The following is an 18,009-nucleotide window of genomic DNA, read 5'->3' on the forward strand; positions in this document are numbered from 1 at the left end:
TTTTAGCTCCTGAAAGGGAATTAAGACAGTTTGGGGAATAAAACTGTTTTGTTAAGTGTTTCCTAATATGTCAATTTCTTCATAAGCATACTGTGTTTTTTAGTGTACTGTATTATATATAATTTTTATTATGAAGTGTATAAAATACACAAAGAAGGGGATTCATTTGAATAAAGCATACTGTAGGAATATGACACTGGATTGCAATTGTTGAAAATATTTGCATAGGTAGTAAAATTAAGTTGTTTTTCTCAGAACACAAAGCAAAGCAGCAGTGTGTCTCTTCTGCTGAGATGACCATGCTCACAGGGATTTTCTTTGGGATTCGTACAAGTGTTTACCAAAGAGTGAAAAATTATTAGTTACTTCATTAGAAGTTAGGGTTCGATATTTGAAGTGCTCTTTTGAAATTCTCATAGCCACATTGGAAGCATACCTTGATCAGAGATTTTGAAGACATTAAGCATATTTGTTACTTGATTATTTACCCCGAGTAAATACTGATCCATATTTTAATTTCAACAGGGCTTTCTTCACTTCTTTGTTCCTCAGGGTGTACACAACAGGGTTGAGTAAGGGTGTCAGCACAGTGTAGAAAACGGCCACAACTCCATCCACAGCATCCCTGGAGCCTGGCCTCAGGTAGATGAAGATCCCAGGGCCAAAGAAGCAGAGGACCACGATGCAGTGCGAGGCACAGGTCTGGAAAGCTCTGTGTCGGCCCTCTGAGGTGCGGATCCTCAGGATGGAACAGACAATGGACACATAGGACAGACCAATCAGCAGAAAGCAGCCTGAGGCCACCACACCAATGTTTACAAAGATGACCATCTCATTGGCTGAGGTGTCTGCACAAGCTAGCTTGAGGATGGGAGGAGCATCACAGAAATAATGCTGGATCTGGTTGGGTCCACAGTAGGGCAAACGGAAGGTCAGCGACGTCTGGACAGCGGAGTGCAGAGAACCAGTGAGCCAGGTGCCAGCAGCCAGGAGGGCACACACTCTCCCACTCATCATGCTGCTGTACCTGAGGGGGTAACTGATGGCCAGGTAGCGATCATAGGACATGACTGTGTAGAGGAAACACTCGGTGCTACCCAGGAAGTGGAAGGAGTAGAGCTGTGCCACACAGCTGTAGAAGGAGATAGCCCCACCCCCTGGGGACACCAAGGTCATCAGCATTTTAGGCACTGTGACTGTGGAGAACCACATGTCAATAAAGGAGAGGTTGGTGAGAAAGTAGTACATGGGTGTGTGGAGGTGGGAATCCACCCTGATCACCATTAGGATAAGGAAGTTGCCCAGCACAGTGAGAATGTAAATCACCAGGAAGAGTGCAAAGAGCGTGGTGTCCAGGACTGGTGGGTGGGGAATACCTGAGAGGAAGAACGTGGTCACTAGGCTCATGTTTGACATGTCTTCATATGAAATATGGCCATTGAATTTTCACTGACGAAGAACACAGACGGTAAATTGTCTTATTATATTTGATATAGACATTCAGTTCAAATGAATGATTGCTTGCTTATGCCAGCCATATCCCTGTTAGCCATATGAAAAGAATGTAAAATTTACATGAAATGGTTGACTTTTAACAAGAGGATCAAAATTAGGATTCTTGGTTTTGTAAAATTAGAACGATCATGTTCAAGCAATAAGTAGAGCTGATAAACTTCTCCCAGCACCAACCTTCATTCTAATAGCCTTATCTCCTTTCCTTTAACATGTGTGGGTGCTTGTGCGTACACACACACACACACACACACACACACACCTACCTCCAATCATTCATTCTCCCCCTTTGATCATTAAATAATTGCATTTGAATGAGAAAATGACAGCAACCTTCCTCCTAGATGCTCTCTGGTAAGATACCAGGAGCAAATGTGCATGCCTGCAATCTTTTTTTTTTTTTTGTATTACAGAGAGTCTGCCTTTTTTCTAGTTTCCTGCCTTTCTGGTCATAAGAAGAGCTAAAAACTAGTACAGTAATGGTCAGAGCACATTTCCTCCATCCTTTCTTATTTATCACAGAAATAATGCTGGATCTGGTTGGGTCCAGGAATTTAAGCTAGTGTTCATTCTATGGAAGTGTGATCAAATGATCTCTGTGCATTTTGAAATGTTCATGAAAAATTGTGTTTAAGTTGTCATGTCTCATCTTTGACTATCAGGTCTGAATTAAATATAATAACATATTTTGCTATGAAATCTAAACATACCAACTGTATACACAGTCTGAAATTATTTTTGTTTGTTTGTAAGATATCTATTATTTCAGAGATAAGACAATTTTTTTTCTTCAAAGAGCAGATTGGTGTCTCATAAATGATACAGTTAAACTTAAAAGGTAGTGAAAATTCATAGAACCTCAATAGAAATCTGGCCAGATATCTAGACCTAGCCAATTAAAAAGGAGTGTCACTTGCTCAGTAATTATGATACTTCTGTACTTGTCATTTTTGCCTCGCTTTCATGGATAGCCTTCCTGTGTGGAAGTCAGCTGGTGCTGTGTTCTCTCTTCAGAGGTATAATGCTATGGTGCACAGGAAAAGTACTTAATTGACTGATGCATTATATAACAGACCTTTATTAAACTATGCAGTGTTAGCTAAGTCACAACTAAGGCATTGTAAACTGACTTTAAGAAGACTGAAGAATCCAAGAGTTTCTGCTTTAAATATATCGAGTGTGACCAGCCAGGAATGAAATGTTGAGTTTAGACAATTTTGGCTGCTTACCAATTGTGGAGTTCTTTTTGGATCATGAGGCAGGTATTAAGGTTTATAGAGGCTCCATATCCTTGATGAGAAGTATCAGTTATTCACCTGCATGGTTTAAAAACAAGAAGAAAAACTGTAGAAACAAGACTCTTTTGAAATAGAGTTTAAGATTGGGCTGATATTTCAGAAGATAATATTTTGGCCCTAGATTCTTCATAGGCAAGCATATTTCAACATTATTATAAATGTTGATAATTCTAGCCAAATTCATGTGTGTAAGCAGGTTCTGCTTTGATGGGCCCTCATTCTTTTGACCTTTTTATTTTGCCAAAATGTAATGAATAACCATCAAAGTCTATCTTCAAGACTTCTGCAGGGAATGATTAATATTCATCCTAGATTTCTTCTGTGATTTAACAAGTGGAAAATAAGGACTTTTATGCCCTAGGGGGCAATTCTCTGTCGCGGCTACAAATCTCTTTGATGAATCTTTAACTTTTCTAGGCTCCAGGAATACTCAGGTGGTGGTTCCTAGAGACGCAGCTTACTAATTAAACCACTCCTCTCCAGGGCTTCTGTCCAGAAATCGACGTTACCTCACATTGGCTGGCTCAGAAATTTCTTTGGAACTTCTGCCTTTATTACTTCTTTACGTTTAAAACATGTTTGCATTTTTTATGTGAAAGTGCTTTTTGTTTGTTTGTTTGTTTTCACATGAATTAATGAAACTAAAGAAAAAGAAGATGTTTCCTCCTGGAATTAATGCATGTCTTAATTACTAGGGAAAGAGTTCTCATAAAAATAAAAAGCAACCCAAAGCCCACACTGTGCTAAAAGCAATGCTGGCACCTATAGATGGGTAATATGCCTCTCTGTGGAAGAGTTTTGAATACTGGAAGCCCCTTAAAGTAACATTCCTGAAAACCTAACGGAACACTCAATTTTTTAACATTGGGTGTCTACTTAAATTAAGACATATTTGATCTATATAAAACCACCACATTTTTTAGAAAGTTTATTTTAAAAATTACTGGCAGTTTAGTTCTGCTTAACATATTTCAATATTATGTTATGAAATGCAAGCCGTTTTGGTATTTTATTCTCATGAGAGATGCACATCCTATTCAGTATAGGTTTTCTATCAAGAGAATCTCAATGACGGCATTGAATGAGTTTGATCTTTTCAGCAAGAAGAAAAGAATTATCCATTTTTTGGGCTCTCCTTCACAATGTGGTGAGAATCTACGTGATAAACAAACTAGAGCTCCAGGCATCATCAAGAATTCTGCACTCAGGCAAGTGAGATGGCTCATTAGGTAACATGCTTGCTATACAACCTTGGCAACCTGAGTTGGATCCCTAGGACCTACATGAAGGTGAAGAGAACTGGCCTCCAAAATTGTCCTCTGACCTCCACAAGTCCAGTATGGCATGTATACCTTCTCATACACATAATACCCACACAATGATGATGGTAAAAATAAATAAAATTAAACTTAAATATAATTCTTCGCTTTTAGACTTTATGTAAGATAATGCCCCACACCACCCAGACCATTCCCATGTGATGGTGTCATCTTCTGATGCTCTGCAAACGAGTAGATAAGTACAGGACTCCACGTGCCTGTATTTAGCAACCATTTCATCACTGGACTTGCTCTGCCAGTGTTCCTCCTTGAATGTTTGGTCTTTAAACAACAACTTTTGCTGTTCAGTGTTCTTTGCACTTCTATGTTATTTTGGAATCAGCTTTCTAATTTCTACAAACAGGTCTGTTTAGATTTTAGTCAGCATTGCATTGAACATACAGAGTAATTATGGGAGAACGGACATTTTATAAGCATTGTGTCTGAACCATGGACACACATATGCCTTTTATATCTCTCAACAATGCATTGATTTCAGTGCTCAGACCTAGCTCCTATTCCCAGATTTATCATTTTTCCTGTCTTGATATTTTAAGTGAAAATTTTAGCATGTAGAAAGATAATAGATGTTTTATCTCAGTATTGTATCCTGCAGTTCAGTTAAACTCACTGATTTCAGATAATATATCAGATTGATATTTATTTAGATGATTATGCTGTCTGCTTGTTCTCTATGTAGGACCTCTGACACCACAATCCAGAACATTCTTTGAAACAAAAGTGTTCAGCTCCTAAATTTTCCTTCCTCAGAAGTTTCGGTTGTCTGCACTTTTCCCAGATCTGAAAGCACCTGTTTGTATGCATTTGGTCCAGTTTATTATTCACTTGGGCTGGTCGATTAAATATAAACCCTGTTAGTGTGTGGACCAGGATATAAAATCTGCAGTATATCTATTTTTGTCACTTTCTTTATATAATCATATGACAAGCATATGGATAAAATTTTATAAGCATACCTACACAGTTCATATTTATTATGAACTAACAATCATTGGGTGCCTCATCTTCACTTGCCTTTTGTTTCCATTTTGATCTCACTTGTCTTTGTTCATCCATTCTTAGGAGTTCTTTATTGTGATTTACAGTTTCTTTTCAAGGCATTGTTATTTTATATAGTTAAAATGTTCATTAGATTTTTGAAATCTAATATGTGTAATTATAAGGCAGCATCAAAACATACACAGTTTCTGTTACTTAACATTATATTTTGAAGCCATTTATACATTGATATGTTATATTAGCTTTCCATTGCTGGGACAAAATAGCAAAGATGATAAACTGTAAAGGAGGGAAGATTTACTTTTGTTTATTGTTTCAGACATTATATTCTATGGTCATATGATTTCATTGCTTTGTGACTGTGACATGGCTGATCTCTGTGGTAAGAAATAGCAGTTGTGACTGCTCGCCTCAAATGGCGAGAAGGCAAAAGAGTGGTTCATGTGCTAATATACCCTTCCTGGTCACACCCCTAGTGACTGCCTCCTTCAAACTAGGCTCTGCCTTCTAAAATGTTGACCTCTACATAGTGTCATTGATCAAGGGCCAAATTTTCTACACATGGGACTTGGGGAACTAAATAATGAGAGAATAGAAATGCTTATGCATGATGAGTTGAAGGGAAAGGTAATTTCTAATTTTTATAACTGAAAGACTGGATTTGTAAACAAAGAATCTTTCTGATTCCACATTTTCAATCTTCCATTTACAAGCAAGTTTTGTGAACACAGATACACACACAGACACAGACACACAGACACAGACACACACACAGACACACACAGACACACACAGACACACACACAGACACACACACAGACACACAGACACACACACACACCACCACCACCACCACCCTTAATACACACACATACAATTTTATTCCCAGCATGTCTCCCCTCCATTGTGTCCTCAGTGAGGACTTACTGATAGGTCTTGGAACTTTCCATGTATAAGAATTCTCTTGCACAGGGTGGTGGTGGCACACACCTTTAATCCCAGCACTCGGGAGGCAGAGGCAGGCAGATCTCTGTGAGTTCGAGGTCAATCTGGGCTACAGATTGAGTTCCAGGAAAGGTGCAAAGCTACACAGAGAAACCCTGTCTCAAAAAACCAAAAAAAAAAAAAAAAAAAAAAAGAATTCTCTTGCATATGCTAGGATTCTCCTCTCTTTGATTGTGCAGGTTAAACTACCACAAGACAAAGCATGCTTCACAGGACAGAATAGGCTAAGGGGGAGAGAGTCATATAAGCAGAACAAGGGTTAGCAGAAGCAACCAGACTCCAGACATGTACCAGCTTCAGGAGAACACATTTAATGTGGAAGAAAGATGGGTTTCATCAAGGTTCTAGGGTAGCAGGATGTGTTTCTAAGACAAACTCCTATTTTGGATAAGATGGGACTGCACAGAGGCTAAAGACAAGATTTGCATTTTCTCCCTTTGAATCCAAGACACAGACCATGCACTCATCCTTGTTATATTTCCAGCTTATTTCAAAGGGTTAGTAATTTTCAAAATTATTAATAAGTGCTTTGACAGTAAATTCAAAGGTTCATAAGAGGTTTATAATAACATTTTAGAATTTGAATTGAATGAAGCATCTAGTATTCCATCTTTGCTAAAGAATGGCTCTTTGTTTCTTGAGAGATAGTTCAAAAAGTTCTATTGGAAGTCTGCTTTCATGGAAATTCAACACTATCTATCAATCTACCTATCTATCTATCTATCTATCTATCTATCTATCTATCTACTTATTTTAGTTTCCCATCCCTCCTCTCCTCCCCCCCCCACAATCCACTCCTCAGTCTCTGTTCAGAAAGGGGCAGGCCTCTCATGGGTATCAAAAAAGCATGGCATATCAAGTTTCAGTAAGACTAAGTGTCTTCCCTTGTATTTAGGCTAGACAAGGCAATCTAGTATGAGGAATAGGTTCCCAAGAGCCAACAAAGCACTAGGGACAGCCCCTGCTCCCATTGTTAGGAGTCCCACAACTAGACCAAGCTGCACAACTGTCACATATATGTAGAGGGCTCCCTGGTTGTTGGTTCAGACTCTGTGAGTTCCTATGAGTCTGATTAGTTGTTAAAAACAATGGCATCAGGAAATTTGAGAGCAAATGGAAGGGACTAGAAAACAAAAATCATCCTGCGTGAGGTAACCCAGACCCAGAAAGACAAACATGGTATGTAGTTACTCATAAGTGGATATTAGCTATAAAAAAAATAACAATCTACAGACCTGGAGAGGCTATGTAACAAGGAGGGAACTAGGGGGGATGCATGATTCTCCCTGGGAAAGGGAGAAGAGCTTTCTTGGGTGAACTGGGGGCAGGTTGAGATGGGAACTTGAGAAATCAGGTTAGGGATGGATAGAGGGGAAGAGTACTGAAAGAGATGACTGGAAAGAGGGGGCATTATCAAAATCAGTAGAAACCCGATGCAAAGGAATCTCCCAGGAATCTACAAGGATGACCCCAGCTAAGACTCCTAGCAATAGTGGATATGTAGCCTGAACTGGCCATCTCCTGTGATCAGATTAGTGACTACTCCAATTGTCATCAGAGAGCCTTCATCCAGTAACTGATGGAAACAGATGAAGGGACCCACAGCCAAACATTATGATGAGTTCGGGGAATCCTGCTGAAGAGAGGGAGGAAGGATTGTAGGAGACAGCAGGACATCAAGGACATCACAAGGAACTCCACAGAAATTCAGTACTTTTTCAAAGAATTCTTCATTCTGAATGAGAGCTTGTTTCGGCTATTTTCCACTGGAGTGATATCAGATCCTTTTAACACTTCATTTTATTATTTCTGGAGGTACGGTCTTAATATGTAGCCATGACTGGCCGGAACTTACTATGTAGATCAGACTGGCTTTGAACTTGCAAAGATCCTCCTGCTTCTGCCTCCTAAGCGTGGGGATTAAAGTCATGGCTTCAGATGCTTTCTTGAGATGTGCAGGGGAGGTATTGTGGAGATGAGTAGAAGGATCTTGAAAGTATAGTTAGGTAACTTGTATGTTTGACTTTACCCAGAGCAGTATGCCGTAGACAACTACCACTTAGCATTGTGAGTTTATTTAGAAACAAAAAGGTACAGATTAAAAGGAGAGTTCAGTAACTTCTAGTAACTCCTAGTTTACAAAATAGTTTAAAATTTTTACAGTTTATGAAAATAAAATACAATTTAGAGTCTGAATGGCACTTTTTAAAAATCCGTGTGATTGACTCTGTTCGTTAATAGTCCCACAGATCCTTAGAGTTCATCTCTTATCTTGTAGTGATCCCGTCTGCAACATTTATTACTGCTGCATTATCACTTTTGCCTCTGTCTTACATGCAGGAGGTTTAGTTGCTTTTGCACTGCCAAGAAGTGTTGGTCTGTTGTGACTACATTTGTGGTCAGGTCTCATGGTATTACCACAGAGGGTCTGGCTATTCCTCAGAGGACAGGGATGAGAGTCAGAATTCCTGCCTCCTCCATGTCTTCCATCTTGACAGTAGTGGCACTTACTGAGATTTTTATCCAGGGAGAAAGCGATTATACAGGTCAAAGTGAAATAAAGCAGGAAATGATCAGAGTAACAATTTTATAACACAGTGTGAATAGAATTATCAGATTATTTCTTGTAGATAAATATGATCACAGAAAAGTAAGGTCAATTATATATCGTGGCACCACATGAAGGATTAAAATAAAATGTAGTACAAAATTTGAGAAGAAATTGGGGATCAGAAATCACAATTCAAGTTAGTCTTTAGGATTATATAATACTTACACTGGTTGCTACATTTAAGTAACATTAATGATACTGCAATTTTCAATTAATGAGTTCTATAGCTTCTAAGCAAAACCTAAGGACAGAATGTCAGGTGGTGTTAAGGTACTTCTATCCCCATGAACAGTGCTCCTCCTGGACTCTATTCTCTTTTTGTATCTGTGTGGGAGGATTATAAGTAAAAAATTGACAAATTGCAAACTTTTCTATTACATATAAATGGTGATGAATGAAGAGAATATTTTGAAGAGTAGTTAAATATACATTTATATAAATATATTACAATATTTAAAAATTATACATATGTATAGTTTCTGGTTAGGTGAAAACCCCATTTCTGAGTAGCTGATTAACGAGGAACAAACTGTGAGTTGTCTGATATTAAACTTTAGTTGTCTCCTGACCCCCTTCCCCCAGAAAAACTCATAGAAATTAAGTAGCAGGCATGAGTCCTGACAAACCAGAGGTAGACATTTGTGGTAAGAGGTGATTACTGTAACATATTTACCAACTACAAACTACTCTGTCATCTAGATTCCTCTTTGGGGAAACTGAGGCTGAATGTGAAGTAGTACTTGAATTCAAGGGCAGATTCGTCACTGGTCCCCTTCCCCTCACTGGCCTTATTCCATTTGCAGCCACGGCCTTAGATAGCTGTTCTCAGTCACTCATGGACAACATCGCTTTACTTCTCCAGGCCTGCTGTCCCATGAGCATGAGGAACTACATCTTTGTGACAGAGTTCATCCTGCTGGGAGTTTCCAGCACTGAGGGGCTAGAGAACATGCTCTTTGTCCTGTTCCTGGTCTTCTATATCTTTGCCTTGTTGGGGAACCTGCTGATCTTCCTCACCATCCTGGCTTCCCTCAACCTTCACATCCCCATGTATTTCTTCCTGGAGAACCTGGAAGTGTTTGACATATTTTGATTAGTGATTTCTCTCAAGATGATGCCCTGCTTAATGAGGCAGGACTGTACCATCTCTTATAGAGCTGAGCCTTCCATCTCTTCTTATCATGTTTGTTTCAACTGCTTTTTCTTGGCTTTCTTTAAGGGATTTATTCACTTCTTTTTAAAAGACGTCTGTCATCTTCATAAAGTTGGTTTTAAGGTCTGTTGGGAGGTCCTGCTAGTCAGTGGTTGCAGTCTATCATGACCTGGCAGCTCTCTCCAAGCTCAATAACAGGAGCGACTCTTTTTCCAGTGAGATTTCTTGCTCTCTACCTGCCTTTATCTGGAGAATGTCTCTAGGCCCGGAGCACTGACCTTATCTGAAAACTGTCTCAAAGCCTGAATGCAGGCATAGCTCCTTGACATAGCTCCCTGCAAACGCTCTTCCCCTGCTGACAACACGGCAGTTAAGTATCAGGCTCTAGCTATTTTCACAGGGCCATGCTGCCACTAACCCAGCTTTATGACAGGAGTGTGCTGTTTAATGTGAACTAGGTGACTCCCCAGCTACATTCCCAATCCTACATAGTTCGACTACTCTGGAATTAAGTTGCGTTGTCTCACTGAAGTCATGTCCCAGAAGGCTGTCTCTATTGTATCCACAGCTGTTCCAACCCTCTTCCCAGTTTCTGCTCCCTCCACTTTCGTGGACTAGTGGCCAACGATCTTGAGGAAGAAGGAGAATCACAAAGGTCTTTTTCTTACACTTCAGCTGTGTTAGAATATTCAGGCCTTGCTGAATATGGTAGGATAGCTGGGCACTGTTGGTGACATATTGCCTTTGCTGTTGTTGAGTGTGTTCTTACGCTGGTGTCTAGGCATCTGGGTTTGTTGTGATTATAGGTCAGGTGCCAGTTTCTGGCTTTGTCTTTGCTGGATGGGTGTTTTATTTTTTGGGTTCTGTTTCCTTTCTGATGTTCTAGCCTGTGTGGCCTGTGGTTGAGTATGGGGTCGCTGTTTTAGTTGTGGGCTTGAGTTCTGGTGGATTGCTTGGCCTCTGCTTCAGCAGGGAGTCTCTTCCTGAGCTGGAGGCTGGTACAGGGTAATGAATAGGGGAGGGAGAATTGGGAATAGTGTTTTTTTGTGGGGTACTGAAAGAGTGGAGGAGGTCTGCAAGAGGGTTACCTATCTGCAGTTCTCTTGGCCTTGTGGCCTCTGGTCCAGCAGTGCATCTCCCTCAAGTTGGCTAATGGGATATGGCAATGAAAAGGAGAAGTAGTATTGGGTACTGAGTGTTTCCTATATACAGTGAAGGCCTATGACTGAATTGTGGTCATTGGTTACATATGTAATACATAGTCATCATGAACCACAGGGTTTGTACCTGCTTCTCAGAGAGCAATTGGCAGGGGAGGGGCACTTTGTACATGGGAGCATCCTCACATTTCTTATCTTTGTTATCTTATTGTGTCCTCAATGAAGTGGACAGTTTCTTCTGTGTTGTTTGTGGCATGTGCAGACACCTCGCTAGAACAGATTGTATGTTTTACCATTCTTTCTGGATACATTAAACTGGGTATTATCTTAAAACGTAATATTATTTAGCAGTTAAAGATACCTTATTGTTTACTGGCAAACTGAATCCAAGAACACATGAAAAAATAGTCCACCATGACCAAGTAGTCTTCACCCCAGAGATGCAAGGATGGTTCAACATATGAAGATCTGTCAATGTAATATACCATAAAAACAAAACTGAACAAAAAAAAAACAAAAAACACATGACTATCTCATGAGATCCTGAAAAAGCCTCTGACAAAATTCAACACCCCTTCATGATAAAGGTCTTGGAGAGATCAGGAATACAAGAAACATACCTAAACATAATAAAGACAATTTACAGCAAGTCAACAGCCAACATTAAATTAAATGGAGAGAAACTTGAAAGTGATTCTACTAAAATCAGGAACAAGACAAGGCTGTCCACTACCCCAATATTTATTCAGTATAGTACTCAAGTTCTAGCTAGAGCAATAAGACAACAAAAGGAGATCAAGGGGATACAAATTGGAAAGGAAGAAGTCAAACTTTTACTATTTGAGGATGATATGATGGTATATATAAGTGACCCCCAAAATTCCACCAGGAAACTCCTATAGCTGATAAACACCTTCAGTACTATGGCAGAATACAAGATTAACTCAAAAAAATCAGTAGCTCTCCTATATACAAATGGTAAATGAGCTGAGAAAGAAATCAGAAAAGAAACATCACCCTTTACAATATCCACAAGTAATATAAAATACCTTGGGGTAACCCTAACTAAGCAAGTAAAAGCCCCGTATGACAACTATTTTGTCTCCAAATAAAGAAATTGAAGAAGATATCAGAAAATGGAAAGATCTCCCATGCTCATGGATAGGTAATTAACATAGTAAAAATGGCAATCTTATCAAAAACAATCTACAGATTCAATCCCATCCCCATCAAAATCCCAACACAGTTCTTCACAGACCTGGAAGGAACAATACTCAACTTCATGTGGAAAAACAAAAAACCCAGGATAAACTAATCCTGTGCAATAAAGCAGCCTCTGGAGGCATCACCATCCCTGACTTCAAGCTCTACTATAGAGCTATAGTAATAAAAACAGCTTGGTATTGCATAAAAACCAACATGTGGACCAATGGAATCAAACTGAAGACCCTGACATTAATCCACACACCTATGAACACCTGATTTTTGACAAAGAAGCCAAACCTGTACAATGGAAAAAGAAAGTACCCTCAACAAATGGTGTTGGTATAACTGGATGTCAACATGTAGAAGATTGAAAATAGATCCATATCTGTTGCCATGCACAAAACTCAAATCCAAGTGGGTCAAAGACCTCAACATAAATCCAGTTACACTGAAAGTGATATAAGAGAAAGGGGGAAGTAGTCTTGACTGCATTGGCACAGGAGATCACTTCCTAAATATAACACAGTAGCTCAGACACTGAGAGAAACAATTAATAAATGGGACCTCCTGAAACTGAAAAGCTTCTGTAAAGCAAATGACATGGAAATAAGACAAATTGGCAGCCTACAGAATGGGAAAAGATCTTTGCCAACCCCATATCTGACTGAGGGCTGATCTCCAAAATATATGAAGAACTCAAGAAACTAGACAGCAAAATCAAAACAACTCTGAGATACCATCTTATACCTGTCAGACTGGCTAAAATAAAAAAAAAAAAACACTGATGAAAGCTTATGTTGGAGAGGATGTGGAGCAAGGGGAACACTCCTCCACTGTTGGTGGGAGTGTAAACTTACATACTCACTTTGGAAATCAGCATGACAGTTTCTCAGAAAATTGGGAATCAATCTACCTCAAGACCCAGCTATACCACTCTTGAGCATATACCCCAGGAATGCTCAATCATAACATAGGGACACATGCTCAAAATAATGCTGTTATGTTCATAACAGCATTATTTGTAATAGCCAGAACCTGGAAACAACCTAACTGCTCCTCAACCCAAGAATGAATAAATAAAATGTGGCACATATACACAATGGAGTACTACTCAGCAATAAAAAACAATGACATCTTGAAATTTGCAGGCAAATGGGTGGAACTAGAAAATATCATCCCGAGTGAGGTAACCCAGACTCACAAAGACAAACATGGTGTGTACCCACTCATAAGTGGATACTAGATGTAAAGCAAAGGATAACCATACTACAACTCCAGAAAAGCTAGCTAAGAAGGAGGATCCTAAGAGGGGCACATGGATCGCTCTAAGAAGGGGAAATAGATGAAATCTTCGTGAGTAAACCATGGGTGAGGTGGGGCAATAGAGAGTAGGCGATAGGGTATATGTAGCTTGAGTTTTCCTGCCTTGCCCACAGTCAGGACAAATCTCTGTCACCCGCCAGTCCCACAGCCGCTCAGACCCAACCAAGTAAACACAGAGACTTATATTGCTTTCAAACTGTATGGCCGTGGCAGGCTTCTTGCTAACTTTTCTTATATCTTTAAGTAACCCATTCTTGCTAACTTTTCTTATATCTTTAAGTCACCCATTCTTGCTAACTTTTCTTATATCTCCAAGTAACCCATTTCCAGAAATCTATATCTTGCCACGTGGCTCGTGGCCCACCAGCGTCTTCACATGCTGCTGGTCATGGCGGCGGCTGCAGCGTCTCTGGTCATTGCGGCGGCTGCAGCGTTTCCTTCTGCCTTTCTGTCCTTCTATTTCTCCTCTCTGCTAGTCCCGCCTATCTTTCCTGCCTAGCCACGGCCGATCAGGTTTTATTTATTGACCAATCAGAGCAACTTGACATACAGACCATCCCCCAGCACAGCCAAGTGCAGACCATCTCAAACACCTGCACTCAGGCCCATGGTCCTAATCATCCTCTATACGGACCTGCTGGGTAACGCCACAAAGAACCCAAGAAGGGCTCCCACAGGACATACAGAACATCCCACAGCAGGTATAAGAACATAAGGGAATGGGATGGTCGAGCTGGAACAGGGATGGAGTGGAAGAGCAATGAAAGAGATACCATGATAGGGGGTAACATCATGGGGATAGGGAGAAACTGGGTGCGAGGGAAGTTCCCAGGAATCCACAAGGATGACCCCAGCTTAGACTACTAGCAATAGTGGAGAGGGTGCCTGAACTGGCTTACCCCAATAGTCAGATCAGTAAATACCCTAACTGTCATCACAAAGTAACTGATGGGAGCAGATACAGAGATCCATAGCCAAGCACCAGGCTGAGCTCCAGGATTCCAGTCGAAGAGAGAGAAGAGGGATTCTATGCGCAAGAGGCATGAAGATCGTGATGAGGAAACCTACAGAGACAACCAAGCCAAACTAGTAGGAACTCATGAACTTTAGACCAACAGCTGTGGAGCGTCCATGGGACTGAACTAGGACCCTTTACATACGCAAGACAGTTGTGTAGTTTGACCTGCTTAAGGGGCTCCCAGGCAGTAGGATCAGGATCCATCTCTGGTTCATGAGCTGGCTTTTTGGAGCCCACTACCTATGGTGAGACACCTTGCTCAGCCTTGATGCAGGGGGAGGGGCTTGGACATGCCTCAACTGAATGTACCAGGCTCTGCTGACCCTTCATGGGAGATCTTACCTTGTCAGAGGAGGGAATGGGGTTGGGTTGGGAATGGAAAAGCTGGGGAGCAGGGATGAGGGAAGAGAGGGGGAATCTGTGGTTGGTATGTAAAAGGAATAAAAATTTTCTTAATAAAAAATGATACCTTATTTTTATGTTTTATCTATATCATAGATGAATCTTGACAATGTTATGACAATCTCAAAGGCTCTGTCCAACTGGTACTGTACTATTTTGCTTATATGAATGTCTAGAAAAGACACATCTATGTTGACTCAGAAAGGCTGGTGCTTTTTGGGGAAGATAGAGCAAGAACTGACTGCTCGTGGGCACGAGGAACCCTGATGATGTTGCAAATGCTCTGGGGCTGGGCAATGTTTGCAGGAAACTATGAATGTTCTCAATATATTTCAACTTTCCATTTTAAGTAGGTAAATTTTATTACTTATAAATTATTCTTTGAAAACATGTTAACAATAAAAAACAAGTGGGTACTGGACAGAGAGTACATAGCTACTGTTCTAGGGAGAGATACATGATAGTGGAGATATTTCTTTCCCCCCTATTTTTATTGACTATAGATTGTTTTTTTATAAAATATAGCCAAATAAATTTTCCCCTCCTTGTACTCCTCCCAGTTTCTCCTTACCTCCCCTCTCATTTGGGTCCGCCTCCCTTACTGTCTCTCATTAGGAAAGAACAGGCTTCCAAGAGACTATCAAAAAAGATACTAAGATAAAACAAAAACTGTAGATGTAACCAACCGTCTTATTAAATAAGAAACACAGAAACAATGTAAAAGAGAAAGCCGAGAGGTCAGAGCTCAGAGCTAAATCTCACCCTTCCTTCTGCTGTCCCAGCTTCGCAAAAAGAGAGACCTACTTCCTGTCGGTTTGTTTTTTTATAGTATGTTGTTCTGCCTTCTCATTGGTTGTAAACCCAAACACATGACTGCCTCGTCACTGTCTGAATGTACAGCCCCCTAGGTCTTAAAGGCATATGTCTCCAATGCTGGCTGTATCCCTGAACACACAGAGATCTTATGGGATTAAAGGCGTGTGCCACCACCGCCACACTCTTGCTATGGCTCTAATAGCTCTGACCCTGAACACACAGATATCTATGGGATTAAAGGCGTGTGCCACCACCGCCACACTCTTGCTATGGCTCTAATAGCTCTGACCCCCAGACAACTTTATTTATTAACATACAATCAAAATAATAATTCTGTACAATTAGATTACCACCACAAAAAACCATCCTGGACTGAGTCTACCAAGTCGACCCCAGTCCTCGGGGGAGACCTTGATCTGGAGGAGGTGGGAATGGAGGGTGGGCTTGGGGGAGGGGGGCGAGAGGGGGAGAACAGGGGAATCTGTAGCTATTATGTTGAACTGAATGGTGTTGTAAAATAAATTAAAAAAAAAACCATCACATCAAAATTGGACAAGGTAAACCAGTATAAGCACAAGAGCCTAAGAGAAGGCATAAGAATCAGAGATCCACTCATTCACCCACCCAGGAGTCCCATTAAAACGCTGAACTGAAAGCTGTAATATACACTCAGAGAATCTGATGCAGACCCATGCAGGCCCTGTGCATGCTGCCTCACGGAAAGTACACTAATATAGTGAAGGAAAGACTAAAGTGAAAGTGAGTTAGAAAGGAAATATTTGAGTATAATAATCCATTTCATTTGGCCTTAACTTTATGTCCTCAAAGAAGCCTCCTCGGAATGGATTCTACAGTTCATGTTTACACAGAGTAAATTATAGGGCCTTGCTAATATGTGTGTGCTTGTGGGCACAGTAACATATCCGTCTTTATAATTCATTATTAGTTTCAATCTATATAATGCACAAATAACACATTTGTAAATTCTTTACCTGAACTACACATAAGTCTTGGTAAGCAATGGGCTTGGGCTATGAACCTGCTTCATTCTGGCTGGCCGACAATCAAAACACTTGCAGAGGAAACTTGATTAATGCCTGAAGGCTTTGAGACCGAGAAACAAAACTGTAACAAATGACACCATTTCCAGCTCTTGTGTCACATTATTTAATGGCTCAGGGTTTTGCCAAGAACTCCTGCTCTGGGAAATTGTAAAGACAAAACAGGTAAACAGGCTTATTACTGTCTCTCTGTCTCTGTCTCTCTCTCTCTGTGCAATAACATAAATGTGTCGGGGTAGTAATTATTAGATCTGGATTAGTTTCTTAGAATTACTTAGAAAAAAATTTCAAAACATAATTATAATAAGAGCAACTGAAAAAGAGATGTTTATAAGTTATACATTACATTACTGTTGGGCTGATTTTTCCTAACTCAGTGTTGTTTTTTATAGTGATCCAGAGAGAAGAAATTGAGATGATGAGCTGGAACTGGATAATAAATGATACACATGTTATTTTCTACAATCACTCATGTAACTGCTTAATACATAATATAACAATTCAAAATAATTCCTTCCTGACTAGATGTTGACAATGATTTTGAAATTAACAAATGGTTCTAAGTTTGTACCAAGAATGTCTGAGGGACCTAGAAATGGAATTACAGTGTTAGCATATGGTCCAGGAAACACAAATGGAAATTACCCACCATCAACAGCAAAACAACATACTGGTTCTATATATGCAAAAACAAGATTAAAGAAGTCAGCTCAAAGAAGCACATATTTTATAATTCCACATAAAATAATTCCTTAAAATGCAAGTATGCAAAGGTGAGAGTAAATTGGTGTGTTGCGGAATATCTGATCACATTGTGTAAAGATGTGTCTCTGTCCTTCCTTGCCTGCCTAAGGAACCTTCTGATTGCTTTAATAAAGAACTGAATGGTCAATAGCTAGGCAAGAGATGATAGGTGGGACTTCTGGGCAGAGATAGAAACAGTGGGAAGAATCTGGCGTGGGGGATATACCAGCCAGACATGGAGGAAATCTGATGTTTGGTACTGAAAAGAGGTAATGAGCCATGTGGCAAAATGTAGATTAACATAAATAAGTAATTTAAGTTTAAGAGCTAGTTGGGAACAAGCCTAAGCTAGGGCCAAGCT

General features: G+C 40.1%; 1 protein-coding gene and 1 pseudogene across 1 annotated transcript; one reads left to right on the plus strand and one right to left on the minus strand.

Moving 5' to 3' along the window:
• Positions 1-480: 480 nt before the first annotated feature.
• Positions 481-1,416, minus strand: LOC114691274 (olfactory receptor 10G7). The gene has a single exon (XM_028866537.1). It carries the CDS (start codon positions 1,414-1,416, stop codon positions 481-483), a length of 936 nt encoding a protein of 311 aa, XP_028722370.1.
• An 8,229-nt stretch (positions 1,417-9,645) lies between these two features.
• On the plus strand, positions 9,646-11,426 carry LOC114691228 (annotated as a pseudogene).
• The last annotated feature ends 6,583 nt before the right edge of the window (positions 11,427-18,009 follow it).

Source organism: Peromyscus leucopus, chromosome 7 (genome assembly GCF_004664715.2).
Source record: "Peromyscus leucopus breed LL Stock chromosome 7, UCI_PerLeu_2.1, whole genome shotgun sequence".
Taxonomy (NCBI): domain Eukaryota; kingdom Metazoa; phylum Chordata; class Mammalia; order Rodentia; family Cricetidae; genus Peromyscus; species Peromyscus leucopus.